This window comes from Mobula hypostoma, chromosome 2, assembly GCF_963921235.1.
Source record: "Mobula hypostoma chromosome 2, sMobHyp1.1, whole genome shotgun sequence".
Taxonomy (NCBI): domain Eukaryota; kingdom Metazoa; phylum Chordata; class Chondrichthyes; order Myliobatiformes; family Myliobatidae; genus Mobula; species Mobula hypostoma.
In genome coordinates, this window is record NC_086098.1 from 198,587,862 (window position 1) to 198,606,660 (window position 18,799).

At 40.9% G+C, this 18,799-nt stretch overlaps 1 protein-coding gene across 2 annotated transcripts in view; it reads right to left on the reverse strand.

The window, feature by feature from the left end:
* LOC134342792 (uridine-cytidine kinase-like 1) overlaps nucleotides 1-7,747 on the reverse strand; it is a 134,870-nt gene extending 127,123 nt beyond the window's left edge. The window contains exon 1 of one of the 2 annotated variants that reach the window (XM_063041372.1): nucleotides 7,574-7,747. In XM_063041372.1, coding sequence (XP_062897442.1) covers nucleotides 7,574-7,647 — 74 coding nt within the window. In that variant the 5' untranslated portion in view covers nucleotides 7,648-7,747. The remainder of the gene's footprint in view (nucleotides 1-7,573) is intronic. The other variant, XM_063041371.1, reaches the window with a different exon arrangement.
* Between the last annotated feature and the right edge of the window lie 11,052 nt (nucleotides 7,748-18,799).

Consider the following 18,799-nt stretch of genomic DNA (forward strand, 5'->3'; position numbering starts at 1 on the left):
GTTTTCTGGTATAGGCCTGGGTTGCCAGATTTGAATGCAACAGATCTAGTCTTCAACAGACTACGTAACTCCTGGTTCATCCACGGCTTTTGGTTTGGGAATGTACAGTAAGTCTTTGTAGGCACACACTCATCCACACAGGTTTTAATGAAGTCGGTAACAACTGCAGCATACTCATCCGGGTTCCAAGACGAATCCCTGAATACAGTCCAGTCCACTGATTCAAAGCAGTCCTGTAGGCATTCCTGTGTTTCCCTTGTCCATACCTTCTTGGTCCTCACTGCTGGTGCTGCAGTCTTCCGTCTCTGCCTATACTCGGGGAGTAGAAGTACAGCCAGGTGATCAGACTTCCCGGAGTGAGGGCGTGGAATAACACGGTAGGCATTCTTGATGGTGGTGTAGCAATGGTCCAGTGTGTTGTTTCCTCTAGTATTGCAAATGATAGGTACAGCGATGTCAAGAGTAAGTTCTTTTACGCAGAGGGTGGTGAGTGCGTGGAATGGGCTGCCAGCGACGGTGGTGGAGGTGGATACGATAACATCTTTTAAGAGACTCCTGGATAAGTACAAGGAGTTTAAAAAAATAGAAGGCTATGGGTAACCCGAGGTAATTTCTAAAGTAAGTACATGTTCGGTAGAGCATCATGGGCCAAAGGGCCTCTATTGTGCTGTAGGTTTTCTATGTTTCTATGATCTGTTTATAGTAATTGCTTAATGATTTTTTTCAGAGTGGCCTGGTTAAAATCCACCAAAATGATGGTGAAGGTGTTAGGGTATGCTGTTTCATGCATGTTGATCCCATTGCTCAGATCATCGAAAGCCTGATTGACGTTGGCCTGAGGTGGAATATATACTGCTGTGAAAATGATCCCAGATATCTCCTGCGGTAGGTAAAAAGGATGGCACTTAACTGCTAAATATTCCAGGTCTGGTGTGCAGATTTGGGACAGCACTGATATATTTGTGCATCAAGAAGAGTTGAACATGAGGCATACTCCTCCACTTTTGCTTTTGAGAGGCTGTATAGATCTATGCTGACGGTGTATAGTAAACTCGATCTAAATAGCTGTATCCAGTACAGAAGGGGTTAACCAGGATTCTGTGAAACAAAGGACACACACGGTCCTAATGTCCCTCTGATTCAGCTCCCTAGCTCTGAGATCATCGATTTTATTCACCAGAGACGGCATGTTCACCGGCAAGATAATCGGTATAGGGAGTTTAAAACCCCGTTGCTTTAAATGCACTTCTATCCCTGACCTGCAGCCACTAGGATGCATCCTTCTACAATCAGTATTGTTTCCGTCAGTTGTAAGCAGTGATAGTTCGTTTAAGCGCATTGAGACATCTTTGATGACTGTACTGACCTTGGAAGCCGTTGTGCTTTTTAGCTGTATCAGGCTGAAACGAGAATATTTAATCGTATCCATTGACAGTACTGATGCCCCTAAGCACCCCAGAAGTACAAAGTGGACAAACATGTGTTGGTACCAATCTTTGTGCCTCTAGTTGGAAAGCAAATTGGACCAAGAAAAGACTATGTCACTCAAAGGAATTGTGGAAGGGCCAAAAGCAGTTTTTGTAGGCAACATATCTGAGAAAGCCTCTGAGTCTCAGAGTCAGAATCAGGCAGTCACTTGTGAAATGTGGCTTGGTTTTAAGCAGGAAGAAAGTTCAAGATGCTTCAGGAAAGTTGCTATCTACTCCATGTGCATTAAGGTTATTGGAACTTCAAGTGGGAGACAAAAAGCTTCATGTAACAATAAATGCAAAGACGAAAGCCCAGCTGGATGAATGCAAGGCCAAAGAGAAATGAGTCAATGGAAATACAAAACAGAGGTTTGCTCAGATGATGCTGTGCGTGAGGAAACCAAGAGGAGTGAGCAGATCGTAAGGGAGCAATAGGATTAATAAGAGAATACTCCACTGAACTAAATACACTTTCCCAAGATCAAGATGCATAACCTAGAACAAAGAAAATGGAAAAGAAAGAGGACGACATAGATGTTATGAAAATGTGAGGGGATAAATGTCTTAATTTCGAGAAATTAGCAAATTCAAAGGTTCAAGGATCTTCAAAGCATGTATCCATATACAGCTCTGAATCTCATCTTCTCCAGACAGCCACAAAACAAAGAAAGAACATGAAAATCATTCAAAGAGAACGATCAGAAGAAAGGCAGTCGGTGCTGAACTCTTGCTTGGTGTCCACATTTGCCTTAATGTCTCAGTATTCCTCAACACTTTAATCAGTGATTAATGGACACTTTAACCAGCTAAATGAAGTTGAACATCGGCTCGCTCCCTATCTCAAAGTTTCTTCACATCCAGGTGCTCACTTGCTTTCCGGAATCTTCTTGGAGACAGGAAAGTGCTGGATGACAGCTGGGAAGGTGAGAAGACAGCTGAAACGTCTCAACCCAAGCAAGGCTGCAGGACCGGATGGTGTCAGTACCAGGGTGCTCAAAGCCTGTGCCCCCCAGCTATGTGGAGTACTTCGCCATGTCTTCAACATGAGCCTGATGCTCCAGAGGGTTCCTGTGCTGTGGAAGACGTCCTGCCTCGTCCCTGTGCTGAAGACGCCGCACTCCAGCAGCCTCAATGACTACAGACCGGTGGCATTGACCTCCCACATCATGAAGACCCTGGAGAGACTTGTTCTGGAGCTGCTCCGGCCTATGGTCAGGCCACACTTAGATCCCCTCCAGTTCGCCTACCAGCCCCAACTAGGAGTTGAGGATGCCATCGTCTACCTGCTGAACCGTGTCTACACCCACCTGGACAAGCCAGCAAGCACTGTGAGGGTCATGTTTTTTGACTTCTCCAGTGTGTTCAACACCATCTGCCCTGCTCTACTGGGGGAGAAGCTGACAGCGATGCTGGTGGATGCTTTCCTGATTCTTGATTACCTGATTAGTAAACCACAGTACATGTGCTTGCAACACTGTGGGTCCGACAGAGTGATCAGCAGCACTGGGGCTCCACGGAGGACTGTCTTGTCTCCCTCTCTCTTCACCATTTACACCTCGGAATTCAACTACTACACAGAATCTTGTCATCTTCAGAAGTTTTCTGATGACTCCGGATGCATCAGCAAGGGAGATGAGGCTGAGTACAGGGCTATGGTAGGAAACTTTGTCACATGATGTGAGCAGAATTATCTGCAGCTTAATGTGAAAAAGACTAAGGAGCTGGTGGTAGATCTGAGGAGAGCTAAGGCACCAGTGACCCCTGTTTCCATCCACGGGGTCAGTGTGTACATGGTGGAGGATTACAAATACCTGGGGATACGTATTGACAATAAACTGGACTGGTCTAAGAACACTGAGGCTGCCTACAAGAAGGGACAGAGCCGTCTCTATTTCCTGAGGAGACTGAGGTCCTTTTAACATCTGTCGGACGATGCTGAGGATGTTCTACGAGTCTGTGGTGGCCAGTGCGATCATGTTTGCTGTTCTGTGCTGGGGCAACAGGCTGAGGGTAGCAGACACCAACAGAATCAACAAACTCATTCGTAAGGCCAGTGATGTTGTGGGGATGGAACTGGACTCTCTGATGGCGGTGTCTGAAAAGAGGATGCTGTCCAAGTTGCATGCCATCTTGGACAATGCCTCGCATCCACTACATAATGTACTGGTTGGGCACAGGAGTACATTCAGCCAGAGACTCATTTCACCGAGATGCAACACTGAGCGTCGTAGGAAGTCATTCCTGCCTGTGGCCATCAAACGTTACAACTCCTCCCTGGGAGGGTCAGAAACCCTGAGCCAATAGGCTGGTCCTGGACTTATTTCCTGGTATAATTTACATATTACTATTTAACTATTTATGGTTTTATTACTATTTAATTATCTATGGTGCAACTGTAATGAAAACCAATTTCCCCCGGGATCAATGAAGTATGACTATGACTATGATCACTCAAACAATCTCAAACCTGTAAATCGCAGACTCTGACAGTCCAAGAAACACATTTAAGGTAAAGAAAAAACACGCATAAAAGAAGGAGAAAAGACATTTTTGTGATCTATCTGGAAGATGACGAACAAGTGAGCATTGTGCACTGGCGCCATCTTGTTCTGATTCAGAGATTCTCACAAGAAACTAGTAGAAGAAAAAGGATGGCAAGAAGACGAGAAGAACTTAAAAAGGAGAGAAGTAATAGACAGAACAAGTGTGAGTGATAGAGAATGGTGTGAAAGAGAGAAGGAATACAAGAAGGAAAAATAAAGGGATCGAGAGCGGGATAAAGAGAAAGAAGCCAGGACAGGCAGAGAAGCAAGGATCAAAGAAAAAAAAACAGACAAAACTGAGAAAAGGAGAAGGAAGGTGTCCAGAGCTGTCAGAACCATTTCCTGCCGTCTCAGAGTCAACTCCTACAACCAGAACCTGGGATTGTTTCACAGCCACAAGTCTACCTGCCAAGCAGAGTGATCCCCCTTGTCAAGGAAGATATTAATCACACAAGAATATGAAAGCCTTCACAGCGATTAAATCTTTAGGCCTGAATGGGACAATTCAAAATTTACTGTGTCGTGGATGCCTGTATATTAGTTGTATTATACAGGATGCTGTGTATGCAAGCTGAGGTACTTTCTGTATTGAGTTGGAGTTAATAGCTATGCAGGAAGGAGTGTACAGTATTAAATATTTCAGTAATATTCGAGTTATCTTGTAAATATATTGTTGATTAAGCATCCTTTGTTTGTTTAAATAATTATGGTCTATATGCAAAAGTAAGTGAATTGCATATGGCATGGTGCTACCACCTGAAAAGTGCGCGCCTCGCTTAACGCAAATACAAAGTTAGACTCACTCTCTTGTGAACCCTTGTTCTTTTTCAATACAATTTTCTGTTTTGGAGCTACAAAACATATGAGTGATGATAAACCTGATTCTGATATGTGTCTCTATATTGGACAGTCGGTGGAAAGGGGGCAAGGAGAGGGGAATCATGGTTGAGAAAAGGGGAGAGGGGAGGGAGTGAGAAACATTCTGTATGATCAATAAACCAATTGCTTGGAATCAAATGACCTTACCTGGTGTCTCAGGGTTGGGTGTGTCTGCACCTGTGTCACACCCTGCCTGGCACTCCTTCTCTACCACCTGTCCCACACTCTACGCATGGCGCTCTACCCTTCGTTATACCCACCATCCTATGCTCCTGCCAGATTGACAAACTGGCTCTCTGCTCCCTGATGACAATTACAATGCTGTCCATATATACACACGGTGTATATTATACATATACCCCTGAGATGTTTGCATAGCACTGTTGATCAGCTAGTTGAGTGATGTCACAGAAGCAACCATGCACTCAACAGCAGTATGCCCAAGGAGTTGATTGTGGACTTCAGAAAGGGAAGTTGAGGGAACACACTCCAGTCCTCATCAAGGATTCAGAAATGGGATGGATGAGCATTTTCACATTCCAAGGTGTCAGCATCTCTAAGGATCTATCCTGGGCCCAATATATTGATGCAATTACAAAGAAGGTAGCTATATTTCATTAGAGTTTGAGGAGACCATGAGACAGTCTCATATGTATCAGTGAAATTTTAGACAATGGGGTTATGTTAATTGGTCTGCATCAAACCAGGCAACTAAGGGCAAATTTATTTGCATTATTGCAACCAAGTTTAAGGAAGCTTATACACCATACTGATTTTGTCACTAAACACATCACACATGGTCACAGGCATTACCGATCCATCAATAGTTGGGACACTTGGGTATTCAGAGAGTTAGCCCTCACAACACTAACCTTAGGTGTCTGTGTTCTCTGCCTTCAGAAGCTTTTAGATCATCTGTGTGAATGAGTTTGTCCCAGCTGAGATGTTTGAACTTTCAGATGTGTCTTATCAATTACAACATGTTTCCATTGCAAATATGTACTTCAAAGGAAACACTTGTCATACACAAAGTATTGAAGTGTGTGATGTCATTTTAGGTTTTGAAATTGTATTGATTTCCTAGTATTACCATTGTCATCAATAGTATAAAATTTTGATATACTTTTGATTTGGGAGAGGATCTCCAACAGAATGCCTGCTTGTCGAGTGGAATAAAGATTTTCAAATCCACTAACTTCTCCAGTGACTTATTCAGTCAAAATAGACCTCAAAAAAACCCTGTATTCTGAAATATATTTCTCTTTGTAGTTGAGGATTTTCCCTCATCTGACATCAGCTGCTATCCAGTATCAATAAAATGCATCTGTGATAGCCAGTCAAATGTATCACCATCAAGTTAGTTGAGTAACCAATCACATTAAAGAATGCTCACAGGCATAAACCCAGGAAGTAAAAACACAAGTTTCTAGACTGACCTTGTAAGCAAAATATGAATTAAAAGTTGAAACCTACAAAGATGGAAACTGAAGTGTAAGCAAATGAAAAAATATTGGAGTTTAAATCTTTTAAAATCATAGAATTCTTTTTATTAATGAAGGAACAACAATCCTCTTGAAGTTAAATATTTTGGGACCGGATAAATTGTTTATTAGCAGATCTGCATTGTTTTAGAAACTCAGATCCTAACATTAAAGAAACGACTTGCAGGTTTCCTTCTTAAGCAGCAGACTAGCATATTCGTATGAATTCACCTGATCCCTGTTATGTTAGAGTGACCTGTACAATCAAGCTCTTTAAGAAGAGCAGTTAATCACAGGGAATAGCTTTTGGACGTTTGAAGCTGTATGCATGTGAGTTTCTTCTATTCCAACATTGAGTCCTGATGGCCTTAGTCTCCACAAATTCCAAGACTTTATAATTACCTCCTTAGAACATTTACTGCATTAAAGGCAGATTTATTCCAAGATAAATAAACCTTTGCATTCAAGATCCACAAGGAAAATCCAGAAGGGTGAACTTCCATTCAATGAATGGCCCATTCTCCTAACTTATTTTCTTAGTTTTACAATTTTCATGCATTTTGTTGTCTCAGTTGAGTATGTAACCATGACAATGTGTATCCTTCCAGACGGTTTAGACAATGAACATACGTTCCATTACTTTGAATACTACACATTATTTTCCTAGTCCCAAACTGAAGATACGAGAACAGTTCCCGTGTAACCAGACAGCAAACTATAAATAATTCTCCACTGATGATATACATTTAGTGGTTTAACACTGAGTCTTTCTGCCACTTTTAGCAGCTGCAACAAACCACCTGTCAAAAGGATAAAATTAACCAACAGGAGAGAAAACGACTTCCTTCCCAATCCCCAAAAGGGCAATAGCAAATTACAGCAGAGGTTCAGAGGGCGAGCAGCTGTCGTGAAAACCAGAAACTCCCGCAAACTTTTATTCATATAAAGCTCAACGTTGCAACTTTAATGAGTCAACACCAGATGGGATAAGTAACAGTTCAGAAAGTAGCACAGCCAGGTTTAACGGTAGTGTTGCAAACATTAGTGTGAAGGAAAAAAATGTGTCAGGATTACAATCTGGAAGGGCATGCCCTGCCCCGAGCTTCCGGGGCTTTTTTATACCAGCTGATTGAAACGTCCAGGATCAGCCTGTGCTGCCGGAAGGAGGACCATAACAGAAACGGCCTCGGAGATTGCTTACCTGCGGGACTTGGCGGCTACCATTTCAGCACCTTGGGCATCCTTAGTAAAACTCCCCAGCTCAGTCTCTGCCATTGTTCTTTCCTGCACTGGGGAAGTCAAGCGCGCTGGGTTGTGTAGTTCAGCGAACGGGAGGAGCCTGTAACACAGCCCAGCACCAGAAGTGAAGAAGACTACAATACCCTAAAGCCTCGGCGCTTGCTAGACGCTTAGTTGAAATAGTAACGCTAAAGTGAACATCCCAGCAACTGTGAGAAGCTCCACCTCTCCTATCAGCTTTTCAAATATTAAACAATCCACTGCATCTATCAAACCCCCAACGACACCCGGAGATCCCGATCAGAGTACGGAGAAGAAAAAAAATGCGGTGGCCCATTATTAGAAAACGAACTATTACATTTCATGTCCGGCAGTCAGTGCCTGAAACTATTTGTAGTAAAATTACAAGCCGACTGCAGTACAATTTCAGCCTCATATTTAAATGGTGCAGCAGTTTCAAATTACTAGCACAACTATCGTTAATTTTGCCAGAACATAAATGTGCTACTAATTCCTGAGCTGTTTGCGTCTGTATGTATTTTTTTCTGATCTGTGTACAGATACGGGTGGCACATGCTGGTACACTCTGTGCATGGGGAAATTGCCAAGCTTCAAACTCGAGGAGGAGATTTGAGGTACTGGGACCACGACCAACTGGAGAAACAATGGGTGAAACAGAAATTGCTGTCGACTGTAACAGTTACGAAGGCTCCAGTTTACTGTCAAAACAATAGCAAGTCAAATGAAACTCGCGATTGTTGGATGAAAGACAAATGAGATGGAGTAAATTCAAGCAGGTGATGGCTGCCTGGTTAAATATGGTTCTCAGAGGCAGAATAATTCAACTGGTTATGTTTAGTGTTATCTTATGCATACCGTCACATAACAAACGATACAAGCAAAAAAAACCCATAAAACACGACCAGAGCACAGGACTATTCCCTACCTTTGTATGTGCAGTATTTTTGCCTGTCTCACTTTTAACAACTAATCAATGGCTTGAAGTTTCTATATTCGCATGTCGATAAATATATACCGTGTATACATTTACAAAGAGTGAAAAGTGGGAGCAGGTGCAAATTGTATGGCCTCTTGAACTGTTCCAACGCTCAATGCAGATTTGTTTAGCATTAAGAAAACCACCCAGTCGGCAAAATGATGCTCTGTACGTTATTTACAAGAGCAAACATCTGGATTATTTCTTTACCCTATCCCCATGAGGAAGAGGCAACAAATGGGAAGAGATGTGTTTTTCTCCCAAGGTGACTGGACTCCACAAAATGAAGGTCATAAATCGTTCTGCATGTAACTCAGGCAACCAACAGAATGTCACTGGCAAATGGTAAGGTTTGTGTCCATGCAGGCTATTTGCATAATCTAACTGAGAGGCATAATGGTCCTTCTGAGAGTTATTTGTTAAAATAAAGATAAATCAAAATTGTAAATAAAACAGAGATTTATGAACTTGGGACTTGCTCCAGTGTCTCCAGAGATTACTGGTTATGGAAGGCTTCAAGCATGCAGAGACACTCTACTGCAGGCCAGAGTCCTCACCTCATCTGTGAGGAGAGTTCCATATAGAAACTAGCACAAACTCTGGAGTCACCAGCTTCAGTTTAGCAGCTGTTGAAAGTGCCCAAGGACTATAGGATACATATTCCTTTTGATTCTAAATAGATCACGTAAGAAATAAATATCGAATAGGAACTTCCTTTCAACTGCTTCATGGATTTCAGAACAAAGTTACTATCAATACATAAAAGCATAAGGTGTGCACATTTTCAGCTCTTATATTTACTGGGGAGCAACAAAGGAAACCATAAAAGTAAATAACTTGTACACAATTTTAAGTTACATTCCAACATTCTAATTATCAGTGCCAATTGAGTGGTCCAAAATTAACAATGTTTGAAGTTTTATTGGATTGCTTATTAGTTATACTTTAACTTGAGTATGGTTATAAGTAAGATGTAACTAGACTTTAGAAGACCACAGACAGAATGGTTAGAGGCATGTTATGGGTACACTGGGTTTGGAAAATTAACTCAGAGAAGCATAAAATGAAACATTTTAGTTGGAAGGATGAGAAGGGATCATTTGATTTTAAATGAAAGAGCTTTAAAGGGAGTGTTGGAACAAAGAGACCTTGGGTTATTTTACAAAAATTGTTGAGATTGGGTTGCACATGGAAACCTTAATAGAGTACAAGAGTGAAAAGGCTATACTAAACCTTTACAAAGTCCTGCCAAAGGATCAGCTGGAATCATTCTTTTTCAGAGACTGGGAAGGTGATCAAAGAGAGTGTAAAAGAAAGTTGGCATAAATTTAGATTTCTTCTTCTGGTAATTTTTTCCCTTCCCCTCCCTTCTTCTATTTCCCACTCTGACCTTTTACCTCTTCTCCCCTACATATCACTTCCCCCTTGGGCACCTCGTCCTTCGATTTTCCCTTTGGTGCACTCACTTCTATCAAATTCCTTCTTCTGCAGCCCTTTACCTTTCCCACACACTTGGCTTCACCCATCACCTTCCAGCTGGCCTCCTTCAATTATGAGACTATTCCAGTCAAAATCTGTCACACCAGGAAAATAATATGCAATTCCTTCCAGAAATTTATTCTGCCATGGAGGAATACAGTGTTCTTTAAATAATAGCACTGTGATTTTGTCCTATTGCTTCCTTCAAAGATTCCTGCTGCTGTCTGTAAGGAGTTTGTACGTACTCCCCTCGACAGCTTGGATTTCCTCCAGGTGCTCTGGTTTCCTCCCACATTACAAAGGTGTACAGGTTTGTACGTTAATTGGTCACAGGGAATAATTGGACGGCAAGGTCGCGTTGGATCGGAAGGGTTGTATCTCTAAATTAAGACAAATGCCATTCATAACATACACCAATGAGAAGAGAAGCTTGTTAACATTGACAAAAATCTAGGAAAGGCTAATTTTACTACATTACTTCCCTTCCCAGAATATTTAATGCATATCATTTCAGAGACAGCCCTCAGGATCAAAGTTGGGACTGTGGAAATCATTGGGTTAAAAACAAACATCTAGAACAGAAGAATGGGCTGTATTTTCAGTTTAAATTAATAATTTCATTTTATCATATAGAAGGATGTTTAATATTCTGTGAATTTCTCTGAGAATGTTGAGAAACATGGGATCCATACCGAAGGAATTGAATCTCTAGGATTGATTAATTATGGGGTGAACTTATCCCACAGGAGATTAGAGAAAATACTGTTGTAATTTTCTTTCAGTTTTACGAGGCAGCAGCCATCAATTAGGAAGTAAGATTGCTTTAGTAAGACTCAAGGTCTCAAGAGGCCTAGTTTACAGGGAAGCACTACAGTCATTATAAGATAAGAAACAACGGGTCCACTTTAATTCATGTCTAATAGTATCCAAGGCCTCAAACACAGGCAGAAAAGCTGGTTGTTACTATAGTAATATGAAATAACTCAAGACCTCGGTCAACACCATAACGTAACTATGTGATGGGACATGCAAATGTGGGGAGTGAGGCCTTTGAATGAACTTACAAGAACAATCAAGTCTATGCATCTCTGTTGCTGATCACCTACCAATATCTAGAATGGTAATAATTATCAAAATGGAAAATGGATGTGATACTATAGCAACCAATAGTCCATCTACCTTACTTGACCCCCCAAGATGTAAGATTTTGCACTTGCTGCGATTGAATTCATCTGTCAATGCTCTGCCCAAATTTCCATCTCATCTATATCCTGCTGTAGTCTTAGATAATCTTCCTTGTTATCTAACATTTAGTCTTGCCCACAAACTTTACAATTATATCTCCACCATTCACAGCAAGCTCATTAATATAGATCATAAAAAAAGGCTCCTTGCACTGATCTTTGTGGTGTGTCACTGAGTATGAAATTAGAAATAAAACCTTCCACCACTACCGTCTGTTTCCTATCACAGCCAATATTGTATCCAATTTGCCAACTCACTTTGAATCCACATCCCTTCACTTTCTGGATTAGTTTACCATGTGAGACTTTGTTGAACGTAATACTGAAGTCCATGTAGACAACATCTTTCCTGCTTTAGTCTATCTTCTTAATTATCTCCTTAAAACTACTCAGATAGAATTTACCCCACCCCCATACATACCCAAATTGACTATCCCTGGTTGGTCCCCCCTTTCCCAGCGACTAATCAGAAAGAGTCTGATTTGTCAGAAATGGGCTTTGTAATGTGGTGTGGGATGAGGGGTGGGGGAGTAATCACGTCCCTTACAATTTTCTCCAATCTTCCTACCACCAATGAAAAGCACACCAGCTAGTAGTTACCTGGTTTATCCCTGCTCCCCTTCTTAGATAAAGTAACATTAGCTATCCTCCAGTTTTCCAGCACCCCACCTGTAGCTAATTATATGTGCAAAAATCTGTCAGGGTCCCCAGCAGCTCTTCTCTTGCTTCCCATAGTACCGTAATGTAGATCTTCTCAGGCCCTGGAAAATTATCAACACATATGTGCCCCTTGACATCAGACACTTTCTTCTTCTTAATACCGACTTCTCAAAATTATCCATGAACACTATCATCCATACCCTTCTCCTTGGTAAATACAGATGAAAAATATCCATTTAGGGCCTTGTCCACATTGCCTGACCCTACACATGGCCTAACCCTATGGACCCAAAAGAGTCCCACTCTTTCCCTTGCTCCCTTCTTGTTCCCAATATAATTATTGAATGTCCAGCGTATTTACATAATCTTAATTCCAACGATATTTCCTGACCTATCCTTCTATTTTTTTTCTTATTACTCTGCTGCGAACTCTGTATTCTTCCTTTATTTCCAGTTGCCTAAACCTGCCATATTCTTTTTTTCTTGTGTGATCAAACCTTCAATATCCTTTCATCATTCAAGTTTTCCTAATCTTGTCATCTGTTCCTTTTTAGCCTTGTCAGAACATATTGGCCCTGAACTAACTCTCTTTGAAAGGACTCTCACTTGTCAGTTATTGTTTTACCCACAAGTTGTTGTTTTACCCACTGCACCCAATCTACTTTCATCAGTGGGTCCTCTTGCTCTAATGAAATCCCTCTTCAAGTCATTAACTTAAGGTCCAACCTCATTATTTTCCATACCGGTCTGAAACTTTCATTATCTGTAAAGTGTTCTGATATTGGCACTTCCACCACCTTTGCAGTTTCATTTCCCAAGATATGGCCAGGTATTGCCCTGTTTCTAGTAAGACATTACATACTAGCTCAAAAACTTTTTCTTGATGTACTGAACAAATTCCACCTCATCCAATTCCTTTAAACTAAGGTAATCCCAGTCAAGATGGAAAAATTAAAATCCCCTACTATTACAACTATATTTTCTCATACTTTGCTGCAATTTGTTTATCTGTTCCTATAATTCCCACTGACTGTTCTCCAGCAAAGTTTGTAACTAATCTCCCTGTCTCTGTCTGGCTCCCACCCTTTTTCTCTCATCTTCCAGCTGTCAATTTCTAGAGCAATTTTACCCTTTTCTTTCAAAAATACATTTTCTTCCTTTCTCTTTTGCTCTATTTCATTTGCAGATTTAACCATTCTTTCTCTTTCTCAATTTATACTGATGTAGACCGAGTTATTCCAAAAAAGTATACTAAACGTCTAGGATTCTGACACATACAAGGAGAACTCTATCAAGAACAGTGAAAGATCTCTACGGGATGTGGAGACTGGTCATGAGTTGCAAGGTATCACAGGCACACAGATGGTGAGGCAGTGGAGGAGCTTTCTGACCAAAGTCAGTAACAAAAATAGACTCACTAGCTTCATAGTCCATGAATGGAGGAAGGCGGTGTACAGAGCAAAGCTACAGGAGAAGATTCTGTATGCAACTGTGAATGACAAATGTTACAGAATCACATCTCAAGACAGTGAGGAGGTGTCAGCTCTTCAGTGTCAACAAGAAGAAGCAAATGGCCGCCTACTTCTCCATGCTGCCCATGCCACAAGAGAGGGATACCAATCTGTAGTGATCTGCTCAGAAGACACAGATGTCTTTATCAAGTCTTTAGCATTTTGTGACAAGATTGAGGCCCCATTGTTCAAGAAGTGTGGCACTAGAACCCGTACAAGGCTTGTAGACATCAGGAAGGCTGCTGCCACTGTTGGCATAGAGGTTTGTAGGGCTCTCATCGGGTTGCACGCATATACAGGATGTGACACTGTAAGCACTTTTGCAGGCAAAGGAAAGACAAGTGCCCTAGACCTTCTGACCAGTAACAGGGAAACTCAGGACACATTCTTAGAGTGGGGTCAGGAATGAGATCTCCCCCCAGAACTGATGGACAAACTGAAGGCATTTACCTGTCTCCTGTCTGCCCCAAAAGAATCAACCACTAAGGTCAATGAGCTCAGGTATCACCTTTTCTGTGCCAAAAAAGGTGAAACCAAAAGTTATCAACTCCCACCAAGCAAGGACTGCTTAACATAACATGCACAGAGAGCCAACTACCAAGCTGGTATATGGAGAAGATGTTTGGAGAAGGACCCACAAGTGCCAAGCCCTGTTGGCAGAGGATGGAAGATGGAGAGAGAAGAGGAAGCTAAACAGTTGGTGCTGCACAGGATGGAAGGCCAACCTGCACCCGATGCCGTCCTGGATCTACTGGCCTGTAACTGTCCAAAAAAATGCTCCCAAGATGAATGTGTGTTGCAAATGGCCTCAGATGTACTGACATGTGTAGACTGGCAGACTGTGAGAACCAGGCACCCACCTCAGAGGGTGTGGAAAGTTCAGATGAAGATGTGGAAGACGTGGAAGACTTGGAAAATTATTATGATTATTAATAGGTTGTGAAAGTATGGAAAACAAAGTATGGAAAGCAGTCTTTGATTAAATATATTCATTTTACAACTAAATGGGCCTAGGTTATGGCCGTGCAGAGCCCCACATTTGAATTATTGTACTGTAATTCTGTATGCTATGACAAAAGCTTAAGATTGTTTTGACTTGATACGACAATATGGAAAATATCATGACATTGATAAAACTCCAGAAATCTCTCCAAATGAGGTTTTTTACCTTTTGGGGGTTGGGATAGCATTTTCTGCTGTACTGATGTTAATATGGAATATATACAAAAAGTGATTACTTATTTGAAGTAATAAAGCTACCACTGGTGCAATGCTATCACATATTTTCTAACTCTAGAGATGTATACCTTGCCAAAAATCACTATGAGCATTATTCCCCTCAGATGGTACCGACCAACCCTACTGGCTCACGGTCTAATAGAAATATCATTAGCTCTAGCAACATAGTCTTTGGCTGTTGCAAATCCTTCTTTGTTCCCTCAATCCCCAATTAGTGCTCTGACCCTTCTTCACATGTTTCAAGTTTGGTATTTCATTAGTCTGTTCCTGGTAGCTTTCATGACTTGTCCTGCCTCAAGCTAACTGTCAGCTTCAACCACAGCATCACAGTCTAAATTAGCACTCAGTCTTTCACTTCCTGAAAGTTTTAAACATAATTCTGCTTCTGCACAGTCTTTGTAGTTACCATTATATTTTGACTTAACCACCAATCATGCTTTGCTTCTCAATCTAAAAATATGTAGATTGTGCCTAGTATCGCTTTATGGACAAACAATCATTCTGTGTATATGAGCTATTTTATCTGTTTATATTTATTGAGTTTTTTATTATTATGCCCTTTATCTTACTTACTGTGTTTTTGTGCTGCATTGAATCTGGAGAAACAATTATTTCATTCTCCTTTACACTTATGTAATTGAGATGACATTAAACAATCTTGAATCTTGAATTTTTAAAACAGAATTAATATATGTTTTACACATATTTTGAAGCACTAAGAAACAGCAATAACACTTTGAAACAGACTAAAACATTTAAAATATTTTACCATTTGTTTCAGCCATCTCTTACTGGCAGGTAAGCAAGCAATTAAAAAGGCAATGAAATTCTGGGCTTTACTGAAAGGGATACAAAAATAAAAATGTTTTAATGCAATGTTGAAGGGCATTGCATTTTGGTCTCCATTTGTAAGGGAAGATGTATTTGCCTTGGAGGAGGCAAAGAGAGGGTTAGTTGATTCCTATGGCGAAGGGGTTGAAATATAAAGAAAGGTTGAGCAAGTAGGGCTTATACCCATTGGAATTCAGAAAAATAAGAGATAATCTTATTGAAACCTGTAAGATTCTGGCAGATTATCACAGGTGGCAGAGTAGCAAAGTATTAGCACAACACTTTAAAGCCCTGCTAGCGATCACTGATGGGGGTTCAATTTCTGCTGTTGACTGTAAGAAGTGCATACATTCTCCCTGTTACTGAGTGGCTTTCTTCCAGGTGCTCTGGTTTCCTCCCACATTCCAAAGATGTACAGTTAGGATTACTAAGTTGTGGGGCATGCTATGTTGGCGCCAGAAATGTGGTGACACTCGCGCCTGTTCATCCCCTGCCCCCACAATTCTTGAACCTTATAGGTTGTTGGTGTAAGGAAAGCATTCCACTATATATTTTGATGTTTTGATCAACACATATGACAAATAAAGCTAATCTTTATAAAGATTGAGAGGCTGATGTTGGGAAGACACTTCCTTTTGTGAGGGAACAAGAATTTAAGGCCATAGTTTCAGAAAAAGTGGTTGAGTATTTAAGCTGGAGATGAAGAGAAATTTCTCCTCTCTGAAGGTAATGAATTTTTAAAATTCTCTACCCAAGTGAGCTGTGGAGACACTTATTGAATATGTCCTTCCTTTTTGTTTACAAATATTTAAACTGCAAGTGAGTTAAAAGATTTAGAGAGAGAGGAAAACTGGTGTTGAGCCAATCATGAATTATTGAATGATAGAGCAGGTTCAATAGATCAATTCATCTATCCCTGCTCCTGTTTCATATATTCTATGTAAAATGGAAGATCTAGTAAGGAGAATAGCTTCCAAAAGTCAGAGTCTTAGATTTTTGAGAGTTCAAATAATTAGTAGAATTAACTGACAACAATGATGATTAAAAGTGAATTATGTTTATACTTAAAATGGAAGTATTTTCCAAGTGATGGAGCAAGTGCCAAGAAGTTGATCCAATTGGATAGCTTATCTGAAAAGCAGGGACTGGAGCAATGCCCAGATGACCTAGTCTGCTGTGTTATGATTCTACGAAAGTCAAATTTAACATATTCCTTTCACTAACAGAGTTGTGCTTACTGAAAGCAGTATGATGTCATTGATCCCTACAGGATATGATATCTAGTTATGTCCAATTCCCTTCTTGTATTATTGGCTCAATGGCAGCAAAGGAGAATCTTCTTTAAACAGAAAGTGACTATAGAGTGCTGCTCTCTAAAGAGTTTTCAGTGCTTTCATGCATGCTTGCAAACCAGATTGATATTGTCACTTTGCATCGAAAATCTGGCTATATATACCTTCTAATTCTAGAACACCCTTGCCCTGCAGAAAGGACCATCTATCATATTTACGCCCTCCTTAGCATGATAAGATCACTCCTCACCCTTCAATGTTTATGTATAAACAAAGCGTATCCAATATCTCCAGTGACTCCAGCTTTCCATTCCAGGCAGCATCCTGGTGGACCTGTTCTTCCAGGTTACCACATCCTTCTTGTAGTGTGCTGACCCTTCTGGTTGCAACATTCAAGATTCTGAACGGGATTGGCAAGGTATGGCTCAAAGATGCTTCCCCTTGTGCTTGATCCATGAACTAGGAGACAGTTTCAGAGTGTGACAGTGCCGATTAAAGATGCGTGGAGATTTTTTTCCCTTAGAGAATCGTCAGTTGGAATTCTGTACCTCAGAGAGCTGGGTGGGTGAAGTCATTGAATCTCAAGGTTGAGATAGACAGATTTTTGGACTACGGGGGAGGGCATGTGGAGAAGGGAGTCCTTGACAAAGGGGCTCAGGCAGAAATGTGGAGTTGAATCCAAGCTTAGGTCACTCATTATATTACCGAATATTGGTTTTGGCTTGAAGAGTTTTATGGAGAGCATCTGCTTTTCTTTATGTTCTTACTGGCATCTCCTAATAAACAGCAGCTGTTTTGCCATCTATATTTCATTTACACTGGTCCACTGTGGCCTGTAGCTTCTGAAAACCACGGAATGATCGTGAAGTACAATTTATTCACATCATACCAACACAATAAAGGTGACCTGTAAATGTTGTGTTGCCTAATCTTTGACTGATTGAAACAATCAGGTAGCAATGATGTGCTGCTGATGGCTGGATGCTCACCACAAAGGGAGAATTCTGGGAAAAGCTATTATTAGTTAAATTATATCTTTAAACTATTTTTTGTGTGTGAGAGATGATTAATAAAGGCATAGCTTGGGAGTGAGTGACTCTTTGATTTTCAAACTCTGTATTGGTGAAGGAGGTGGAGAACAGGAGAGTTCTCCTTCTACAGAAGCCCAGAATATTGATTCAATATTCAGCCCTGAGGCCTGTGATATGTTCAGATCAAAGATGACGTGCTGTTCCTTAAACTTATGTTGAGTTCCATTGGAACATGGAAGGTGGAATGTCACAGAGAAATGTCAGAGTGGGATAAAGTGAAGACAAACTAGAAGGTCAGGGTCATCTCTGTGGGTTGAACAGAGATGTTCTGCAAAGCAGTTACCCAAGCTGTCTGGTTTCCCCAATATAGGGGATACCACATCATGACTACTAAATAAATAAAATAGGTTTAAAGAAGTGCATTGCTTTATCTGGAGTGACTGTTAGAATCCATGGACGGTGGGACAGAAAAGGTAAAGATGCAGTTGTTGTATCTCTTGTAGCTACATGGAAACTACCACAAAAAATGAAATGGTTAATGGAGATGGAAGAGTGAATCAGGGAGGTACAAAGGGCATTGTCCCTTCCAAATGCTGAAGGGGAAGGGGAAATGAAAACTGCAAAGGATGATCCACTGAATATAGGCATTGGCAGATGGACAGTGAGGGCCTGCGGAACTTTATTCTTGCTCCAGCCAATAAAAAAGAAGGTAGGAATAAAGTTGTAGGAAATAAATGTTTTGCATTTGGAAATGAGTTGCCTTGTAGAGATTATAAAATCGTGAGGGCATAGAGGGGTTGAATGTGCACAGTCATCTTTCCCAGGGAAAGGGAATCAACATCTAGAGGGCATAGGTTTAAGGTGAGAGGGGAAAGATTTCGGAAGAGCCCGAAGGTTAACTTCT